This window comes from Phascolarctos cinereus, unplaced genomic scaffold (assembly GCF_003287225.1).
Source record: "Phascolarctos cinereus isolate Bilbo 61053 unplaced genomic scaffold, phaCin_HiC Scaffold_3;HRSCAF=262, whole genome shotgun sequence".
Lineage (NCBI taxonomy): Eukaryota > Metazoa > Chordata > Mammalia > Diprotodontia > Phascolarctidae > Phascolarctos > Phascolarctos cinereus.
In genome coordinates, this window is record NW_027555736.1 from 228,622,576 (window position 1) to 228,640,485 (window position 17,910).

The 17,910-nt window shown below is 40.2% G+C and overlaps 2 protein-coding genes across 4 annotated transcripts in view; one reads left to right on the top strand and one right to left on the bottom strand.

The window, feature by feature from the left end:
* The window catches only part of BBOF1 (basal body orientation factor 1), a 79,689-nt gene extending 71,754 nt beyond the window's left edge, over positions 1-7,935 (bottom strand). For all 3 annotated transcript variants that reach the window (XM_078151477.1, XM_078151476.1, XM_020986541.2), the window contains exon 1: positions 7,704-7,935. In XM_078151477.1, the coding sequence (XP_078007603.1) occupies positions 7,704-7,759 (56 nt within the window). In that variant the 5' untranslated portion in view covers positions 7,760-7,935. The remainder of the gene's footprint in view (positions 1-7,703) is intronic.
* A 203-nt stretch (positions 7,936-8,138) lies between these two features.
* Positions 8,139-17,910, top strand: part of ENTPD5 (ectonucleoside triphosphate diphosphohydrolase 5 (inactive)) — a 43,950-nt gene continuing 34,178 nt past the window's right edge. The window contains exon 1 of the mRNA XM_020986305.2: positions 8,139-8,211. The gene's annotated coding sequence lies outside the window, so the exon portion shown is untranslated. The remainder of the gene's footprint in view (positions 8,212-17,910) is intronic.

The window sequence follows — 17,910 nt, forward strand, 5'->3', positions numbered from 1 at the left end:
CCCTAGATGACCCAAGATTCAGAAATAATGCGGTCTGATGTTTTTTGGCTCTAACCCCCACCTTTTTTTTTTTTTGGTGAGGCAATTGGGATTAAGTGACTTGCCCAGGGTCACAGAGCTAGTGAGTATCTAGTCTGAGGCTGGATTTGAACTCTGGTCCTCCTGACTCCAAGGCCAGAGCTCTTATCCACTACGTCACCTAGCTGCCCCAACTCTACCCCCTTCTAACTGGTAGGAGTGGAGTAAGGCAGAGAGCAGCACTCTACAGGAACTACTGGAACTACAGAGGGAAAATTATGGAGCATGGTAGTTGTAGGAGACAGCAGAGATGGCCTAACAAGGAAGAGGTGTTAACCTGGAGTCTGTGAACTTACTTTTAAAAATATTTTTATAACTATTTCAATATAATTGTTCATTAAGTCATTGGACTTGGAAAATGTCTAAAAACAGCATGTATTCACAGAAAGAGTAAAATTAAAGAAACAAGTAAGAGGTTTATTTCTAAAAGGAAGAAATTAAAAGAGAAAGCCCCTGGTCCCTCTACCCTCTCATGTCCTAACACCTAGTCAGCCATCTCACTGATTCCCTTGTACACCCTAGAATCCCTTGACCCCTTCATCTGTCATCTTTTCCATCTTACTAATTCATTACCCTGCACAAGCCCCTGTAACTACTTTCTACAATCCCAATTCAGGATTTCAGGGGGAAAGTAAGAAACAAATGGGCCAGCTGATTCTACTACAAATTCATCCTAAGCCAGGAATTCTTAAGCTTCTTAACTGTTACGAATCTCTGGCAATCTGGTGAAATCCACGGGCCTCTTCCCAGAATAATGTTTTTATTATTTGGAGCAGCTAGGTGGCACACTGGGCCTGGAGTCAGAAAGGCCTGGGTCCAAAGCCAACTTCAGACACTTATAACTATGACCTTTAAAAAAAAAACTTTTACAAAATTATCTCCTCCCCTATCCCATGCTCAAGTCTTTATCATACTTAGACATCATTTACAGTCATACATAGCAAAACAGTGGAGAACAGACTATCTAAACAAATCAGAACCTGACAGAATGAAAGAGTTGTAAAAAGGAAGCAGAAAACTCCGGGGGGGGGGGATCTCCATCTCAACAGAAAGACATCCTCAATTGCCAGCCTTCCCAGCCCATGGGGAACATGTCTACTAACTGTTCTCTGGGCGCTACTCTCTGGTTTCAGGTATCTCATCTGTCTGTGGTAGACATCTGGTCTCAGTCTCTGCCCATCTCAGTGCCTCCAAACTTTACTCAGCTGCGAGATCTTGTACTCTCTCATCCCAAAACTAACATGATTTGTCAGCTCTTTCTCTCCAGAGAATTATCTCATTCATCTCTGTAAGCTTGTGAGAGGGGCTATGCTTCAATCCCTTATTTCTACCCCATCATGTAACTGAAATTGCTCTCTTGAAGGTGACCTACTAAGACTAATTAGCAAAGCCTTTATTTAGTCCCCATGTCTTGTGAGTTATTTACATAGCTACAATATTTGATAAATTTGCCTCCCTTCCTTGAAGGCTGTTCAGTGGTGTAGTACCTAGGGTATCAGACTTGTAGTCAGGAAGATTTCTTCCCCTGTAAAATGGGGATAATAATAGTACCTACTTCCCAAAGTTGCTTTGAGGATCAAATGTGATAACATGTAAAGACCTTTGAAAATCTTAAAGTGCTACGTACCTACTTCCCAAAGTTGCTTTGAGGATCAAATGTGATAACATGTAAAGACCTTTGAAAATCTTAAAGTGCTACATAAATACTAGTTGTTATTATCATTAAGACTCCTGCCTTTATTTCCAGGAACTACCTAATTTTCTTATAATTTGAATTCCAATCCAACATCTCCAACTGCCTATGCAATATCTCAAATGGAATATCCCATAAGCATCTCAAACTCAGTATGTCCAAAACAGAACTCATCATACAACCACCCCCCTTTTTATTTCTAGGCAGAACACTACTATCTTTCCAGTCATACAGGTTCACAATTTCAATGTCATCCTTGACTCTTCACTCCTACCCTATCATCCAATCAGTTGCCAAATCCTGTCATTTCTACCTCCGTATTACCTCTCATATCCACCCAACTACTCTCGTCATTTGGCTATTAAACTAGTTCAAGTCATCATCTCTTCAAGACTGAACTACTGCCATAGTAGTTCTTACGGTCACATCAGTCAATACTTACAAGAAATTAATTCAGGCTATTCACTTAGAAGGTCAAATACTAAAGCGGAAGCTTGAATACTTTGGCCACATTATGAGAAGATGGAACTCATTGGGAAACACCTAGATGTTGGGAAAGACTGAAGGTAAAAGGAAAAGGGGACGGCTGAGGATGAGATGGATAGTGTCATGGAAATAATGAACATTAACTTGGACCGACTTTGAGGGACAGTGGAGGACAGAAAGGCCTGGTGTGCTACAGTCCACAGGTTCACAAAGAGCGGGATGTGACTGAAGGACTGAGCAACAAAACAGTCTCCCCGCCTCAAATCACTCAGGTCTGACCATGTTATTTCTGTAGTCAATTAATTCCAATGGTTCCCTATAAGTTCCTCAGTTTGTCTTTTAAAGCCGTTCACGACTGGGCTCCTACCAACTGTATTATATACATTACTTCCATTCCCAAACTGCACACCCTAGCTGAAGCAGCCCTCTTGCTGCTTCGCACAGGTGACGCTTCTCCATCTGTTCCCAAGCCTTTGCGTTGGTCTCTTTCCCCATGCCTGAAATGCTCTCCTATATAAAAACTCCATCCCTCATACTTCCTCATTTCCTTCAAAACGCTGCTCAAGAGAGACCTTCTACAGTAATCTACGTGAAGCTGTTTCTGAATATTCCAGCTACTACTGCCCTTCTTCTAAAAGCTGACATTTATTTCATATATATCTTGTATATACTTACTTATGTGTTATGCATTGCATATCTCTTGTCTATACTTATTACTGTCATCCAGATAGAATAGAAGCTTGTTAAGGGTAGAGACTGTGTCCTTTTTGTCTTTGTGTCCCCAGATAATGCTTGGCACAAGGCTTATTGATTGATGTATGAAAGATTCCACACCCAGCAAAGAGCAAAGCAGCAGCCCACTGTTGCTCTGACCTAAACCCAGGTCGAGAATTTGCAGAACCTGGGGGTGGGGAAGAGGAGCAGTGTGGGAAGTTGGGGTGTAGAATCAGACTTTGTTCTCAATCAGACCAAGCTCTCAACCTCAGCTGTCCCTGAGGGTCTAGAATAACACAACACTCAAGAAAACAGCAACAAGACCAGCCCAATCCTTCCCTCCAGAAGCGTACAGAGTCTGGCCCTAACATCAAATCTGAAAGCAGAAAGAAGACTGGAAGAATGAGCAAAAATAAATAAATGAAGAAAAATGCTACCACAAAAAGCTGTTATGACAATAGGGATACTCAAGATACAAAGCCAGAAGAGAATGACTAAAACATCTACAAACATTGCCTTAAGGAAAAGCACAGCTTAGGAACAAATTCAACTAGAAGTTATGAAAGAAATGGAGAGTTTAAAATAAAAAGTTAATATTTTTACCTTCTGTTGAGTTTTGTTTCATCTTTCTGATGGTTCCTTCTATTGGTTTTAATTTTTACTTACAACTTCACTAGTGTGAAAATATGTTTAATAGGAATGTAAATGTAAAGCCTATATCAGATTGTGTGCCATCTTGGGGAGGGTGGGGGGGAGGAAGGGGAGAAAAATTTTAACTCAAAAGAATATGGAAGTGATTGTTGATAAATCAAAATAAATTAATAAAATAAAAAGTTTAAAATGTTTTTATCAATGAAATGAGAGCACTAGAGGAAAAAAAAAGACATGAGAGCTAGGCAAGAAAGACTTGGAAAGGGAATTAACAGCTTGGCACAAGAGGTACAAAGCCTTGACCAAGCAACAACAAACTCTCTGAAAATTCAAATGCACCAAAGAGAAGACAATGATTCCATGAGACATTAAGATATAATAAAACAAAGTCAAAGGGCTGAAAACAATGGAAGAAAACTTAAGGAGATGCATAGTAAAAACAAATGACCTGGAAAACTGATCAAAGAGGAAAAAACATCCAAGAATTACGGCAGTACTTAAAAGCCATGACCAAAAAAAAAAAAGGCTGGACATATTTCAAGAAAACGTAAAGGAAAACTGCAAAGACCTCTTATAACTAGAGGGCAAAGCGGGGAGAAAAATCCACCAGTCACCTCCTGAAAGAAACCTCCAAATGAAAATTCCCAGAACACCACAGTCAAGATAGATCTAGAGCCTTCAGGTCAAAGAAAAAAATACTTCAAGCAGTCATAAAGAAAGAATTCAAATACTGAGAAGCCACAGTTAGAATCACACAAAATTTAGCAGCCACCATCATAAAGGTGCAGATAGCTTAGAATATGATATTACAGAAGGCAAGAATATAGGTTTCCAGCCAAGAATAACTTATCCTGCGAAACTGAATATAATGTCATAGGCCAAAAAAGGGGGGGAGGGAACCTTTAATGAAACAGAGAATTTTCAAGCATTTCTGAGAAAAAAACAGAGCTGTGCAGAAACTTTGCAATCAAAACACAAGAGTTAAGAAAAACATAAATGATCAATTGTAAGGAACCAAATGAGGATGAAAGGTTTGCATTCTAATATGGAGAGATGATACATACATACCCTCTGAACTCTAACATCATAACAGGTCATAGAAGTCTAATTAGGCAGAAGGCCTATAGTGTTTCAGTTATGTCTGGATAATCTTAAATGAAGAAAGGAAAGGGGAAGGGGGGAACAGTAAGAGGAATACCCTATGAGAATAAAGGAAAGGAAGGCTTGGGAAAATTATCTCCTGTAATCAAGATGTACAAGTAGAAGTCTATACAAAGAAGAAGGAAGGGATGGGGGAAGCAGCTGACACTAGAACCTCATTCTCCTATCAACTAGTCAAAGGATGAAAGAATACACACACACACACTCATTTATGTATCTATTTTACTCAACAGAGAAATAAGAGGGAATCTGAAGAAAGGGGAATTAGAGAAAGAGTATATTAAGGGAGGGACCAGTCCTAAGCAAAACAAATTCAAGGATAGGTGGCAAAGAACCGAAATCTGAGGGGGCTTTCATCAATTAGAGAATGACAGAACAAGTTATGGTATAGAAATGTGATGGAAATACTAATGTGCTATAAAAAATGATGAAAGGGATGGTTGCAGAGAAATCGGAAAAGATATGTATGAACTGATGCAGACTAAAATGAACAGAATCAGAACAATTTTATACAGTGACAATATTCTAAAGACAACTTTCAAAGACTTATGAACTGTGATCAGAGTAATAATAACAGACCACAATTACCCACCTCCTGATAAAGAGGTAAAAGACTGAGTATAGAATGAGGTATGTATGTGTGTGTGTGTGTGTGTGTGTATATATATATATATATAATATAATATATGTGTATGTCTGTATATATGTGTGTATATGCATGTATCATATATTTCATATACATGTGAATATGATACACATATGATCTGGCCAATGCAGAAATTTGTTTTTATTTTAAATTGTCAATAAATAAATTCTGTTTTATGACAATACGAAGAATAGCCTTTTGGAAGCTCCTTGTTTGGGAAGCTAAGAATGGTAAAGTAGATAAAGTCCTCCACTCAAACTATCTGAATTCTGCTTCATATGTTTACCAGCTCTGTGGCCTTAAGTCATTTACCCTTGAGAGCTCTCATATGTTAAGTGAGGACTATAATAGCACCTACCCCACATGACAATGTGAGGACCAAATGTGATAATGTGGGTAAAAGTGCTCTACAAATTCTTAAAGAGATATAAATGTAAACTATCCTTAATGGATCATATCAAATGCATGTTACTATTGCCTACAAGCAGCAGTTTGTGGATTCATAAATGAGCACCCAATCTACAAACGGCCAAATAATCCTTGTCCAAACGGAAGAATTGTTTTAGAATCATTCAAAACCATCTGAACTTCTTCACCGCAGTTTGGATAATAGGAGGAGGGTTTCACAACCTGGGGTGTGCGAAGCTTTTTTTTCCTAATATTTTGATAACTTTTTCAATACATTTGGTTTCCTCTTGTAATTTTATGTATTTTATATTATGCATTTAGAAACATTATTTTGAAGAGTCTATAGGTTTCACAAGGTTGCTAAAATGGCACCCCTCCCCCCCAAAAAAAGTTAAGGACCCTAGTATATAAGTTCACAGGACTGAGCATCAAAAGGTCCTCCCAGTTCAAAATTAGGGTTCTGAACTCTCCCATTTAACTATGTGACCTTAGGCAAGTCACTTCTTCATCTGTATTAATGATAAAAATAACAGCTAGCATTGTAGTGCTTTAACATTTGGAAACCACTTTACAAAAAAAAATACTAAAAAATTTTTTAAAAACCACTTTACAAATATCATCGCATTTGATCCTCACAACAACCTCCTAAGGTAGGTGCTGTTATTATCCTCATTTTACAGATGAGGAAATCGAGGCAAAGAGAGGTGGAAGTGACTAGGCAAGAGTCTTGAATACCTGCGAATCTGAACACCACCACCTAGCTGCCTAAGTAAAAAACCTGCAGCTGGGCTTTTATCTCAGTCTTTTCCAGCCCTAACATTTTGCGATTTGAAATTCCTCATAGCCCAATATCGTACGAAAAATCGCTTCTGAATACATAGAAACTGTGGTTCGCCTCCCTTTACCAGACCACCCCTCCTCTACTTTCCTGCCTCTTCACAGGGGTGTGCTGATAAATGCTTAACAACCACCTCTACCCTTTCCCCTCCAAAAAGAAAAATGGGCACCACACACAGTTTAATTTGCATTATGAACATTTTCTCCATCACCTTTTTAAGTCTACACAATCAACTGTCGACCTGAAAGTCGGTTAAAGAGACAACAAGCTAGGTGGTAAGTAAATTCATATTGTTTTAGTCCCTTAAGTTATCAGTGCATGTATATGGAATCAGAGCTTTAACTGAAGCGATTTTTGGAGAACATTTAAACCGTGGCTAAGGACGTCTGTAGTACTAAAAAAAAAAAAGCCGCCAAACGTTTTTTTAACATACAGCACGGGAAAGGAAGCTTCTCGGTTGAATAGGTTGTAAATACAACAAAATAGGAGAATGTCAAAGTGTCAATTGCAATTATAGATCCAGGATATCTGTGTTTGTCCTACATATGTCCCTAGGAGACAAAGATAAGAAAAGTCCCACTATTCAAGAGAGTGCCTGGTCCCAGGTAGCCTGTGCTTAGAGATTACAACCAGGAAGAACGCTGGTCAATTCCATCCGGTTCTGTAGTTGCCGACACTGGAAGAGGCATTTTTAGTTCACTCAGAAAAGAGTAATTCAGGTTTTTGGCCCTTATTGGGGCTCAATTGATTTTAAATGATTATCACAACACAACGATGAATCGAGCCATGATTAGTAGCATAGGTCGATTTTCGAGGTGTAAAATGCTCTCACTGAAAATTTAACGATGGGCTCCGCCAGGCTGCAGCACCTCCCCGCCCCCACCTCTAGCGGGCGCCCAGGTCCCCAGGGCGGGGACTGGAGAGACAGCCACAACCAAAACGAGGCCCCCCCGCCCCCAGGCCCGCCAGCCCATCGCCAAGACAGGAAGGGCCCAGCCCCGGGGCGGGCCTCGCAGGTCCCCCCTTACTTGTCTTTCTTCTCTTTGCCTTTCTTCCCTCTCTGCTTCCCTCTCCCCTTCGCCATGTTGGTCGACTTGGCTCTTCTCCAAACGTAGCCTCACAAGGCCTCCGAGGAGAGCCTCCGCCAGGACCTCCCCTAACGCCTTCGACTCCGGTCCGTCGCTAAGGAAGCCAAGCGATGCTTAGCCTGGAGCAGTTGCCCAGGACGCCCCGAACGCAGGCACGCGCACGCACGCACGGAAGCACGCGCGCGCGCTCGGCGCCCAACAGGGGGACGGGGGGATGACGCGGCGCTCGGACGCCGCCGCTGCCGCCTCGCCTCCGCCTCCGCCGCCGCGCCTGTGGGCTGCGTGGGGGGGGGGTCTGTGTCTCGGGGGCGGGGCCGGCGGAGAACAGGAGGAGGGAGGGAGGGAGGGGAAGACAAGGGAAGGGGGGGGGCACCGGGGTTGGGGCGGGGGGCGGGAGCCCGGCGAGCGCGCTGCTGGAGGTGGCCCGGCGGGAAGAGCCCTGGACGCGGTGAGTGACTTCGGCTCTGTGGAGGGGAGGGAACTGAGAGCCTGGGCGAGGGGGGAGGTCCGGAGCGGGGAGCCCGGACCCCAGGCCTGCCGGCGGTGGGTGACAAGACGGGGGGTCGGCGGCCCGAGGTGGGACTGAGCGGCCGTCCTTCGGGAGAGCCGGCTTGTACTTGGGACGTGGACAGCGCCCGACCGGCCCGGCTCTGGGGCAGCGGATTCCGCTATTTGGGAGGGGGGTGTCTGTGTCTCTTTGTGTGTGTCTGTGTCTGTGTGTCTGTATCTGTGTGTACCTGTGTGTGTGTGTCTACATCTATGTCTGTGTCTCTGTGTGTCAGTCCACCTGAACTGTCATTCACCCCCCAAGCGAAAGCCGCTACCCTCCTTGCTCTCTGTCTCCACTTCCCGTTCTCCATCTAATTAATGATCCCTGGCTTTCCATTGGAGGGGGGCAGTCTTTGTGGTTCCCTTGTCCCCATAGCTCCGGCCTCTTGCTAACTCCTCTCTGCAAAGCTATGGTGCTCCCTGCTGCTTCTCAATTCATTCTGCCAAGACGTTTTCCAGATTGAGGCATTTGTGGGCAAAGGGATGCATGCCTGTATGCCTAGCCCTTGTGCAGTCAATCAGTATGTAGTTTCTTAAACACCGACTGTGTGCCCGTCACTGTGCCAATCCCTGGGAATACCAGTACAAAGAATGAAACAATCCCTACTTGCCATGAGCTTACATCTAATGAGGGAGACAAGTTCATGTAAGATCAAATAAAGCATAAATACTTTTGCATAATAGATATACAAAGTTGAGTACAAGGTACTATGAGAAGGTAGGTACTGGCAATTGAGGGGATCAGGAAAGGCTTCCTTCAGAAGATAGTTTCTGAGCTGCACCTTTTTTTAAAAAATAAATTTATCATTGATTTAATTTTAACATTTTTTTTTTTGAGTTCTGAATCCTCTCCCTCCTGCCCCTCACCCACCTACTGAGAAGGCAAGAAATGTGCAATCAGTTATACATGGGAAATCACTGCATCTTTATTTTTCTCAAAACACCTTCTCTCCCTCTCCCCTCCTCCATTCTCCCCACCTTGAAAAAGAAAGAAAAACAAAACTTCTGGCAGAAACATATAGTTCAGCTAAATAAATTTTTGCCCTTTGGCCACTTGCAAAAAATATTTGCATGAACTATGTCTTATGGGAAGAAAGAGAGCCTCTGAGACAGAGACCAGAAGAGATACAGTCAGATGTTTGGTGAGTGCCTCTCAATACCACTTTCCCTCCATTCAACTGATTGGCTTAATTGCAATATACTGTGGAAGAACAGAATTTCCTAACTGGAATCCAGAGTGTTGTTGCAAGGGCTCCTGCTTTTATTAAAAGTTGAGGACAGGAATAGGGACCTGAACCAGCAGCAGTAAGATCACCTCCAAAAGTGAATACAGTGCTGAAAGCAGGCCTGGGCCTGCTGAGAGGATTAAAATTTGAGCCAAATTCAGCATAAAGTCATTAAACTTGTGTCATTCTGAGATGATCTATAAAATGAGGTGGTTCAACTAGGTGATCTCTGAGGCCACTGGTAGTTCTAAGTCCTGTGAGCCTATGACCTAGAGAGTCCTAGTAGCTGTTCAGTTCAAATAAATATTCCAAACATTTGCAGTTGAACAGAATGCTTGACACTCAACACATAGAACCCACAGATTTTCAATATAAAGGCTTTGTTAATGCTTAAACAATAATACTTTGTGCTTCTATAAGCCCTCTCTTTTACAAGTTGTAAAAAGTTCTTACAGATTGTATATTCATTTCCTTATGTCTATGAAACGTAGTTCCTAGGAGGACATACTAAAGACATGATAAGGATTAAGAATCCAAATTTTTGAGCAGAGGTACTTAAGGAAGGTAAAGACGTGCCTAAATGTCATTTAATTAGTCATTAATGGAAGCATCATTATGGCTTCTAGTCCAATATTCATTAGACTAAAAAGATGAAACACTATTCTAGCTTATATCCTGATTTCAAATAAAATTTCATTTTTCTTTATATCCCCAGCATATAATAATAATAACTGGTTTATAAATCATCTTACAAATTTTACCTCATTTGATACAATAACCCTGTGAGGTAGATGCTGTTATTATTCCCATTTTATAGATAAGAAAACTGAGACTGAGAGAAGCCCATGGTCACACAGCTAAGTGTCTGAGGCAGAATATGAACTCAGGTCTTCATTCTATCCACTGTGCCTGGCATGTAGTGGAGACTTAATAAATGCTTACTGAATAAATGTGGAGTCATCCTGCCCATGCCTCCAGGCTGGTGGTCTTCATAGTGGGGAACCAGGCATGATCCCAAAGGAGCCATGGATGACTAAGTAACTCTTTGTGTACTTCTAATTAGAGGGTAGAAGATGGCCCTGTCACATCCCTCATTCCTTGCCAGAATCAATAAGTCTCCAACACAACACCTACCCTCAACACTTCTTCACTTACCCAGAGTAATAAACTAGCCTACCCACTTCTGAACCTGGCTTCACATCCCTCAGTGTAGTTAGATGCCAACCTCTATCAGTGCTGCTGCCATAGCACCTTAGCCATATAAGTGCCATTTCAAAAATTCAGATACTATTCACACACACACACACACACACACACACACACACACACACACACAAAATCACTCTTTCCCCTCAGATCTCCTTGTGGCTTAGACCCACTTAGCCCACCTTCCTCATTAGCAACCACTAAGTAGGATCTCCACCCTACTTTACCCCACTCCTTTGTTCTTTTGGATAAGACCAGATGAATTGCAAAGGATCAGCAGGCTTGGATGGGTGGTGACAAATTAATTGTAACTTCACTGTTATTGATATAGGCACCACCATCCAGTCCCTCAGTTTTATAATCTTGGTGTTTTCTTTGATTTTTTACTCCTTCATCCTACACATCCTATCAGCTGCCACATCTTATCATTGCTACCTCTATAGCTCTGGCTTGTTTTCTCCATTTCCACAGCCACTGCTATAGTTCAGCCCCTCATAACCTCTCACATAGACTATTTTTAAAATTCAATTTTATTTTTTTCAATTCTAAACTTCCTCCCTCCTCCTACTCCACCACACATGGAGAAAAAACAAAACCCATTACAAATTTGTATAGTCAAGCAAAACAAATTCCTTCATTAGTCAAAGAAGAAAGAAATGTGTTTTGATTTGTACTTTTGAGTCCATCAGCTCTCCATCTGAAGGTAGATGTCATGTTTCAGCTTGAGTCCTTTGGAATTGTCTTACCTAGACTTGTAATTGCCCCTTTATTAGTCACCCCACCTCTCACCCCTCTCCACTCTAATATTAGCAGGGGTGGGGAACCTGCAGCCTCAAGGCCACATGTGGCCCTCTAGGTCCTCAAGTGCAATCTCTGGAATCCAAACTTCACAGAACAAATCCCCTTAATAAAAGGATTTGTTCTGTAAAACTTGGACACAGTCAAAAGGCCACACCCAAGGACCTAGAAGGCTACATGTGGCCTCCAGGTCACAGATTCACAGTGGTCAAATGATTTTCCTAAAACTCAGGTCTGATCTACTCAGTAACCTCCCGTGGCTCCCTTTGGCTGTAGGATCAAATATTACTTCATCTTTATCTGATCCTTTTTTAATTTTTATGGTATATATAATTATTAGTAGGTGTATGTAATAAGTAAATATACATAAATAATTGGGAGGTATGCACAAATTTTTTATGGATGGGGGTGCATGATTAAAAAAGTTTGAAGAGCTACTCCTCTAAACAGATTCTAATCTATGCCTCTATCCTGCTCACTTTGACTTTGAACCACCTCCTTTTTCACATATATATTTTTATCTTTTAATTTCTACATTTAAAGGAATATATTTCCCCCTGAAAAAACTGTCAATTGTGTCTTATGTTACCATGGTTAGCTCCCATTCTGATTTTCCAGAGTTCATTTTTCTGTATTTTATCAGGCATTTCTCTGGACCTGTGGGTTGAACCGCAGGTGGGGAACCTATAGTCTCGAGGCCATATCTGAGTCCAAGTTTTACAAATCTTCTTAATAAGAGGATTTGTTCTGTGAAATTTGGATTCAGCCAAAGGGCTGAATTAAACTGACCAACTTGCCCCAAAGAACCCCACAACCTTTTACCTGGAATTAGTAAAATTAGGATGTAATTTTATTTCTAGAGCATTGTAACAGGAAAGAAGGAGGACATCTTCCAATAGAATCCATGTCTTTGGAATTCCTATGTATGTATCTGTGTATATATATTTGTATGCATGTATGTGGAAGCTAAGTGCCATAATATGTATAAAGCAGAACACTGAACTTGAAGTCAGGAAGACCTTGGTCTGAATCCTACCACAGATATTTTCTACCCATGTGACGCTGGGCAAGTCATTTAATTTCTCTCAGTCTTAGTTTCCTCATCTGTAAATTGGAGATAATAATAATGGAGATAATAATAATTTGATCCTCACAGGTCGTTGTGAGGATCAAATAGACAACATACGTAAAGTGCTTTGTGAACCTTAATGCTACTAGCTATTATGGCCCTTTATAGTGACAGTGTTTTACACTATTATGCCTCACAGAATTCTTATGATTATTTTTTTTTACAAGGAAGCTCAGCTATAACTATATAGAAATGTACCTAGTTTAAAAAGTACCCCAAACCCAAAGTCTTCCATTTCTCTGCCATAGAACCAATTGGTGCAACCAACACTACTGAGAAAAACAGCAAGTGTGTGTGTGCGTGTGTGTGTGTGTGTGTGTGTGTGTGTGTGTTGTACATACATGTCTATTATGAGTGTCACAACATCCCTGGGAGATAGACACTATTGGTATTACTGTCCTCATTTAATAGATGAGGAATCTGAGGCTCTGGAAGATTAAGTGGCTTGCTTACCTCTTAAAGTGTCAGAGGCAGAACTGGGACCCAGGGCTTCCATGCTCCAATCCAGCACTCTCTCCACAATGACATGCTTCCTCTCCAGGAGAGTCTTTAGGAAATCAGTAGGCTGTATATGTTTACTAAGTAGTAATTTCAGAAGCTACTATGTTTATTTGAAGCTTTTTTTAGTGAAATTCTCTTGCTTCATTGTACACATTGTTAAGACTTCAAAATATACCCAAACTGCTGTTGACTGCACTCTGTAATTCCCTTTCTACACAATCTGTGTAGCTCCTGAGCGAAATAGGAATGTGAATGAGAGACTGGGGTGGCAAGATCTACTTCAGTGGAATGCAAGTTCCTTGAGAGCAAGGATTATTTCACATTCTCCCCCCACACACACACACACAGTCTTACATGTTTTTATTATGGTGCTTCACAGATATAGTAAGTGCTTAATAAATATTATGTAAAGTGAAATGAATCATGATCACAGTAGGAACTAAACTTACCTCATGGATTTGTTGTGATCAGTAACTAATAAAATAATCGTAAGTCACATTAGAAATACAGAATGACAAACAAAAATTATATGGTAAGTCCTGAGTGTGAAATGGCCTTACCACTAACTAATTTAAAGGAATAAATATAGTTTATGCACTCCTGTGCTTTCTGAATATCTGAATATCTGCGTGTTACATATGATGCCAGTTTCTCTCTTAAATACATGCTTTAGTATTTATCCATGCTCATTTGGCCTATAGATTGTATTACTACAAGGTGCCATAGTGGTCAGTGAGCTTGTACAGGTAGCTAGTTACAATTACATGTCAAAATCTGTATCTCATTTTTTAAGCATTTCATGATGTTAGGTTTCCTATATAAGGTTTTCCATGGCTTTTTTTTTTGATTTATCTCAGAGGCTTTGGTCTCACCTAATGCATCATCCTTGAGTTTAGTCTGTTAGCGGTCTTTAAAGTTATATAGACAGATGGGGCTAGGTGATATTTCAGATGATTTTGCCTTTTGATTTTACCTTTCTCTCAGCCCGGGTGCACCCTTGACAGATAGAAGTTGATGCTTCTTAATCCTGGTCTCATCAAGGGTTCTATGGGTAGGACCAGGGATATAACCCCAGTCCTTGACTTTAACGGCACAAAGGGAGCTTTATTGATTCTGAGATTCCACAGTCTTCTTAGCCAGGCTTCTCCAGAGAACAAGCAGCACCATCTGTGTGTCATATGAAGTCACTCTATCTTTGTATACCTCACATCCAAACACAAATTGTGTTAAGGATAACTTGTGATAATATGATTATTTTGATTATTAGTAGTAGGTATTTTGTTTATTGGAAAACTTCACGTTTGGCAGAAAAGGTCAGTTTTTTAAAAAGTAATTGTAATGCTATAAAGATAAATGTTGCTAAATAAAATATAATTTTTACTTTAGCATTTTATATTTGCAATATTCCTTAAAGTTATTTTTGCCATGGATTACCCTACAGATTTATGTTCCATAATCTCAACTAGGACCTCACTCCAGCAAGGCAATCCTTTTATTCTTCCCTAATTGACTCACTGTACCTCTCACTACAGCACCTTTTCCAAGGCTTCCTTAAACTGAGGACTTTGCCTCATATTTCACTGAAAAACTGAGACCATTTAACAAGAGCTGTCTCTTCTCTCTTCCTCCTCCTTTCATCACTCAGATGTTTTTCCTCACTATCTCCTCCTCCACCCCCGTGTCACGTGAAGAGGTGGACTTGCCAAGGCGAACCTCTCTACCTGTACTCATGATCCCATTCCATCCCATCTCCTTCAGCAGATTACCCCCATCTATTCCTCACGCCTTCACTTATCTTTAGTCTCTTCCAGTCTTCTGGCCACTTCTCTACTGTCTATAAACATGCCCATCTCTCCCCATCGTCAAAAAACCCTCACTTAATGTGTTCTTCCTCACTAGCTATCGTTCCATATCTCTCCTCCCTTTTGTGACTAAACTCTTTGAGATAATTCTCTATAATCGTTGCCTTCACTTCCTTTCCTTTCACTTGCTGCTCATTTTCTGCAGTCTCATCATTCAAACAAAATTGCTCTCTCCAAAGTTACCATTGATTTCTTAATGGCCAAATCTGATGTCCTTTTCCCACTCATCCTCCTTGACTTCTCTAGCTTGTGACACTGTCAGTCATCCTCTTCTGGACACTCTCTTCCCTCCAGGTTTTTCTCATGATAAGCACTAAGTAAATGATACTTAGCAAAAGTGCGGTAAAGGGAAGAAGAAGACTAGACTGAGAAGCAGGGTCAGAGTACTGAAGGAAGCCAGACTCTGCATACAAACATCAGATAAAAACACAAACAGCCGAGACTCAAAACAAGCAAAACAGAATGCTGGTACAATAAATATTTTGAAATTTTTATTGTAGAGTATCCAAATTAGCTACAGTTCCAGAAGCAATGGAGATAGAAAAAGAAACTGTCCAAAATATCCTGAGAGGAATGCTGAAATATATAGAAAACACATTCAAAGAAATTGAACAAGAAATGTCAAGTCTGAGAAGCACACGACAAAATAAGAGCTTGAAGAAAGTTTTTTTAAAATCATACTGTGAAATGGTGAAAATTAAAACATGTAAAAAATAAATAAGATGAAATAATGGCCAATAGAAAACCTCACAGAAATCCAAAGAAGCAGTAAACAATAGACAGTACAGTGGAAGGTGAAATTGTACACAATGCCAGAGCAGAATACTCAGACCCAGCTTACAGCACTGAAGGATAGATTGTGATATCCCAGAAAACTTAAAAAAGAAAATCTGGGTGCTATATTTCAGGAAATTGTCAAAGAAAAAACAGATAATAGAAAGGATTCACACAATTAAAAGAAAAAAAAACATGATTCAACACCGCTAGACAGAGCATAAGTAAATAAATTCAATACTACAACAGTCTACCCCAACTCCTAGCAGGAGAACAGAGTTTTGATCCTTAAACTGAACAAGCTAAAAAAAGGAAATTATTGCTCATTATCATTAATGTTTGCAGCACACAAACATTAAAAGAGTTGCAAATAGAGTAGAGCATTATTTTTTAAAATAATTTTAAAGTTAAAATTTACCTTTTTTCCTGTCATTTCCCACTCCATCCCCATTAAGAAAGCAAGAAAAATAATACCCTTTTACAAATAGTTGCTTATCTTTACAATGTTGTTATTTTATAAATTATACTCCTGATTCTGCTCTCTTTATTCAGCATCAGTTCATATAAATCTTCCCAGGTTTCTCTGAAAACATCCCCTTCATCATTTCTTATAACACAGTAGTATTCCATCATATTCTTATGCCATACTGGTCTAGCCATTCCCCAGTTGATGAATACTCTCTCAGTTTCCTGTTCTTTGCCATCTCAAAAAGAGTCTTTTTCCTCTTTCTTTGATCTCTTTGGGGTATAGATGTAATTTGATAGCTTTTGGGGGCATAGTTCCAAATTTATTTCTGGAATGGAGGATACAGCAATATCTATAAAACGATCAGTTGTGACCAAATAGAATGCATAAATGCAATGAAAAGGTAGTTTAATACCATAAAAACTATAAACTTATTAACAAGAAAAAAAAGACATTTTATTATTATATGAAATGACCTTCAATGAAATGCAACGCAAGATTATGTTTTTAAAATGTAAATATAGGAATAGAAGGAATTTTCTATGATATAATAAAATGTATATTTGAAACCATAAGCTAATAACTTATGTGATGGAGAAAAACTAGAAGAGTTCTTATTAAGAATAGATTTTAAACATGGATTTCTACTCTTGCCACTCCTATTTAACATAGCAAAAAGGATGAAAAGGGATTAAAAGTAAACCATGGCAGTGAAAAAGTTAAAATAACTATTTTAAATTCAAAGAAGACTTTGGAAAGGAAGTAGGTAGCAACATGTCATTGGAAAGCATGCTAGGTTTGGAGTTAAAGAATCTAGATTTGAATTCTAGCCTCATCCCCTACTTGTTTAACCTTGGACAAATCACTTTGGCTTACTAGGCCTCAGTTTCCTCATTTGTAAATAGAGAGGAGGATGGACTGTATAGCCCTTAAGATCCCTTCCAACCTTAAGTCTAAGATTCTAATATCCTATGGGGTGGGTAGAACTGGTTACCATGCAGAATTTCAGTAGAATTGGGGAAGATTTTCCTGGTAGGGGAAACCTATTGAACAAAATATTCACATAAGCATACCAGTTTGCAGCAGAGGGACTGTGTGAGGAAACTGAGGAAGAAAAGCTAAAGGTAGGGTAGGATCTTGGATGTGAGACTAAAGACTTTATACTTTATGAAGGAGGTGTTGAAGAGCCATTCAGACTATCTGAGTCGGGGGAAGAGGAGGAAGTGATGTGATAAAAATGACATTTGTAAGAGGATTAATGTGTTTGTGAAGCTCAGACTGGAGAAAGCAAGAAACAGACTGGACCGATTGTGATTTGCCCAAGGTCTCAGACAGTGGATGGCAGAATTGGGATCTGAACCCAGGTCACCTAATTCCAAATCTAATGCTCTTTTCACTGGGTCACATTGCCTCCCTCTCTGTCCATCACCTCCTAGAGCTAGTCATTTGCCACATCTTGTCAATTCCACCTGCACAATTCTCACTTCCCCTTCTATTCCCTCAGAGGGCCACAGCTCTAGTTCAGACTCTCCTTACCTCTCCCCTAAGACTAGTGTAATGGCTACCTTATGACAATAATTCCAATCAGTCTTTTTCATTTCCCCACATTTTTCTGATTAAGAATAAAATTTTAAAA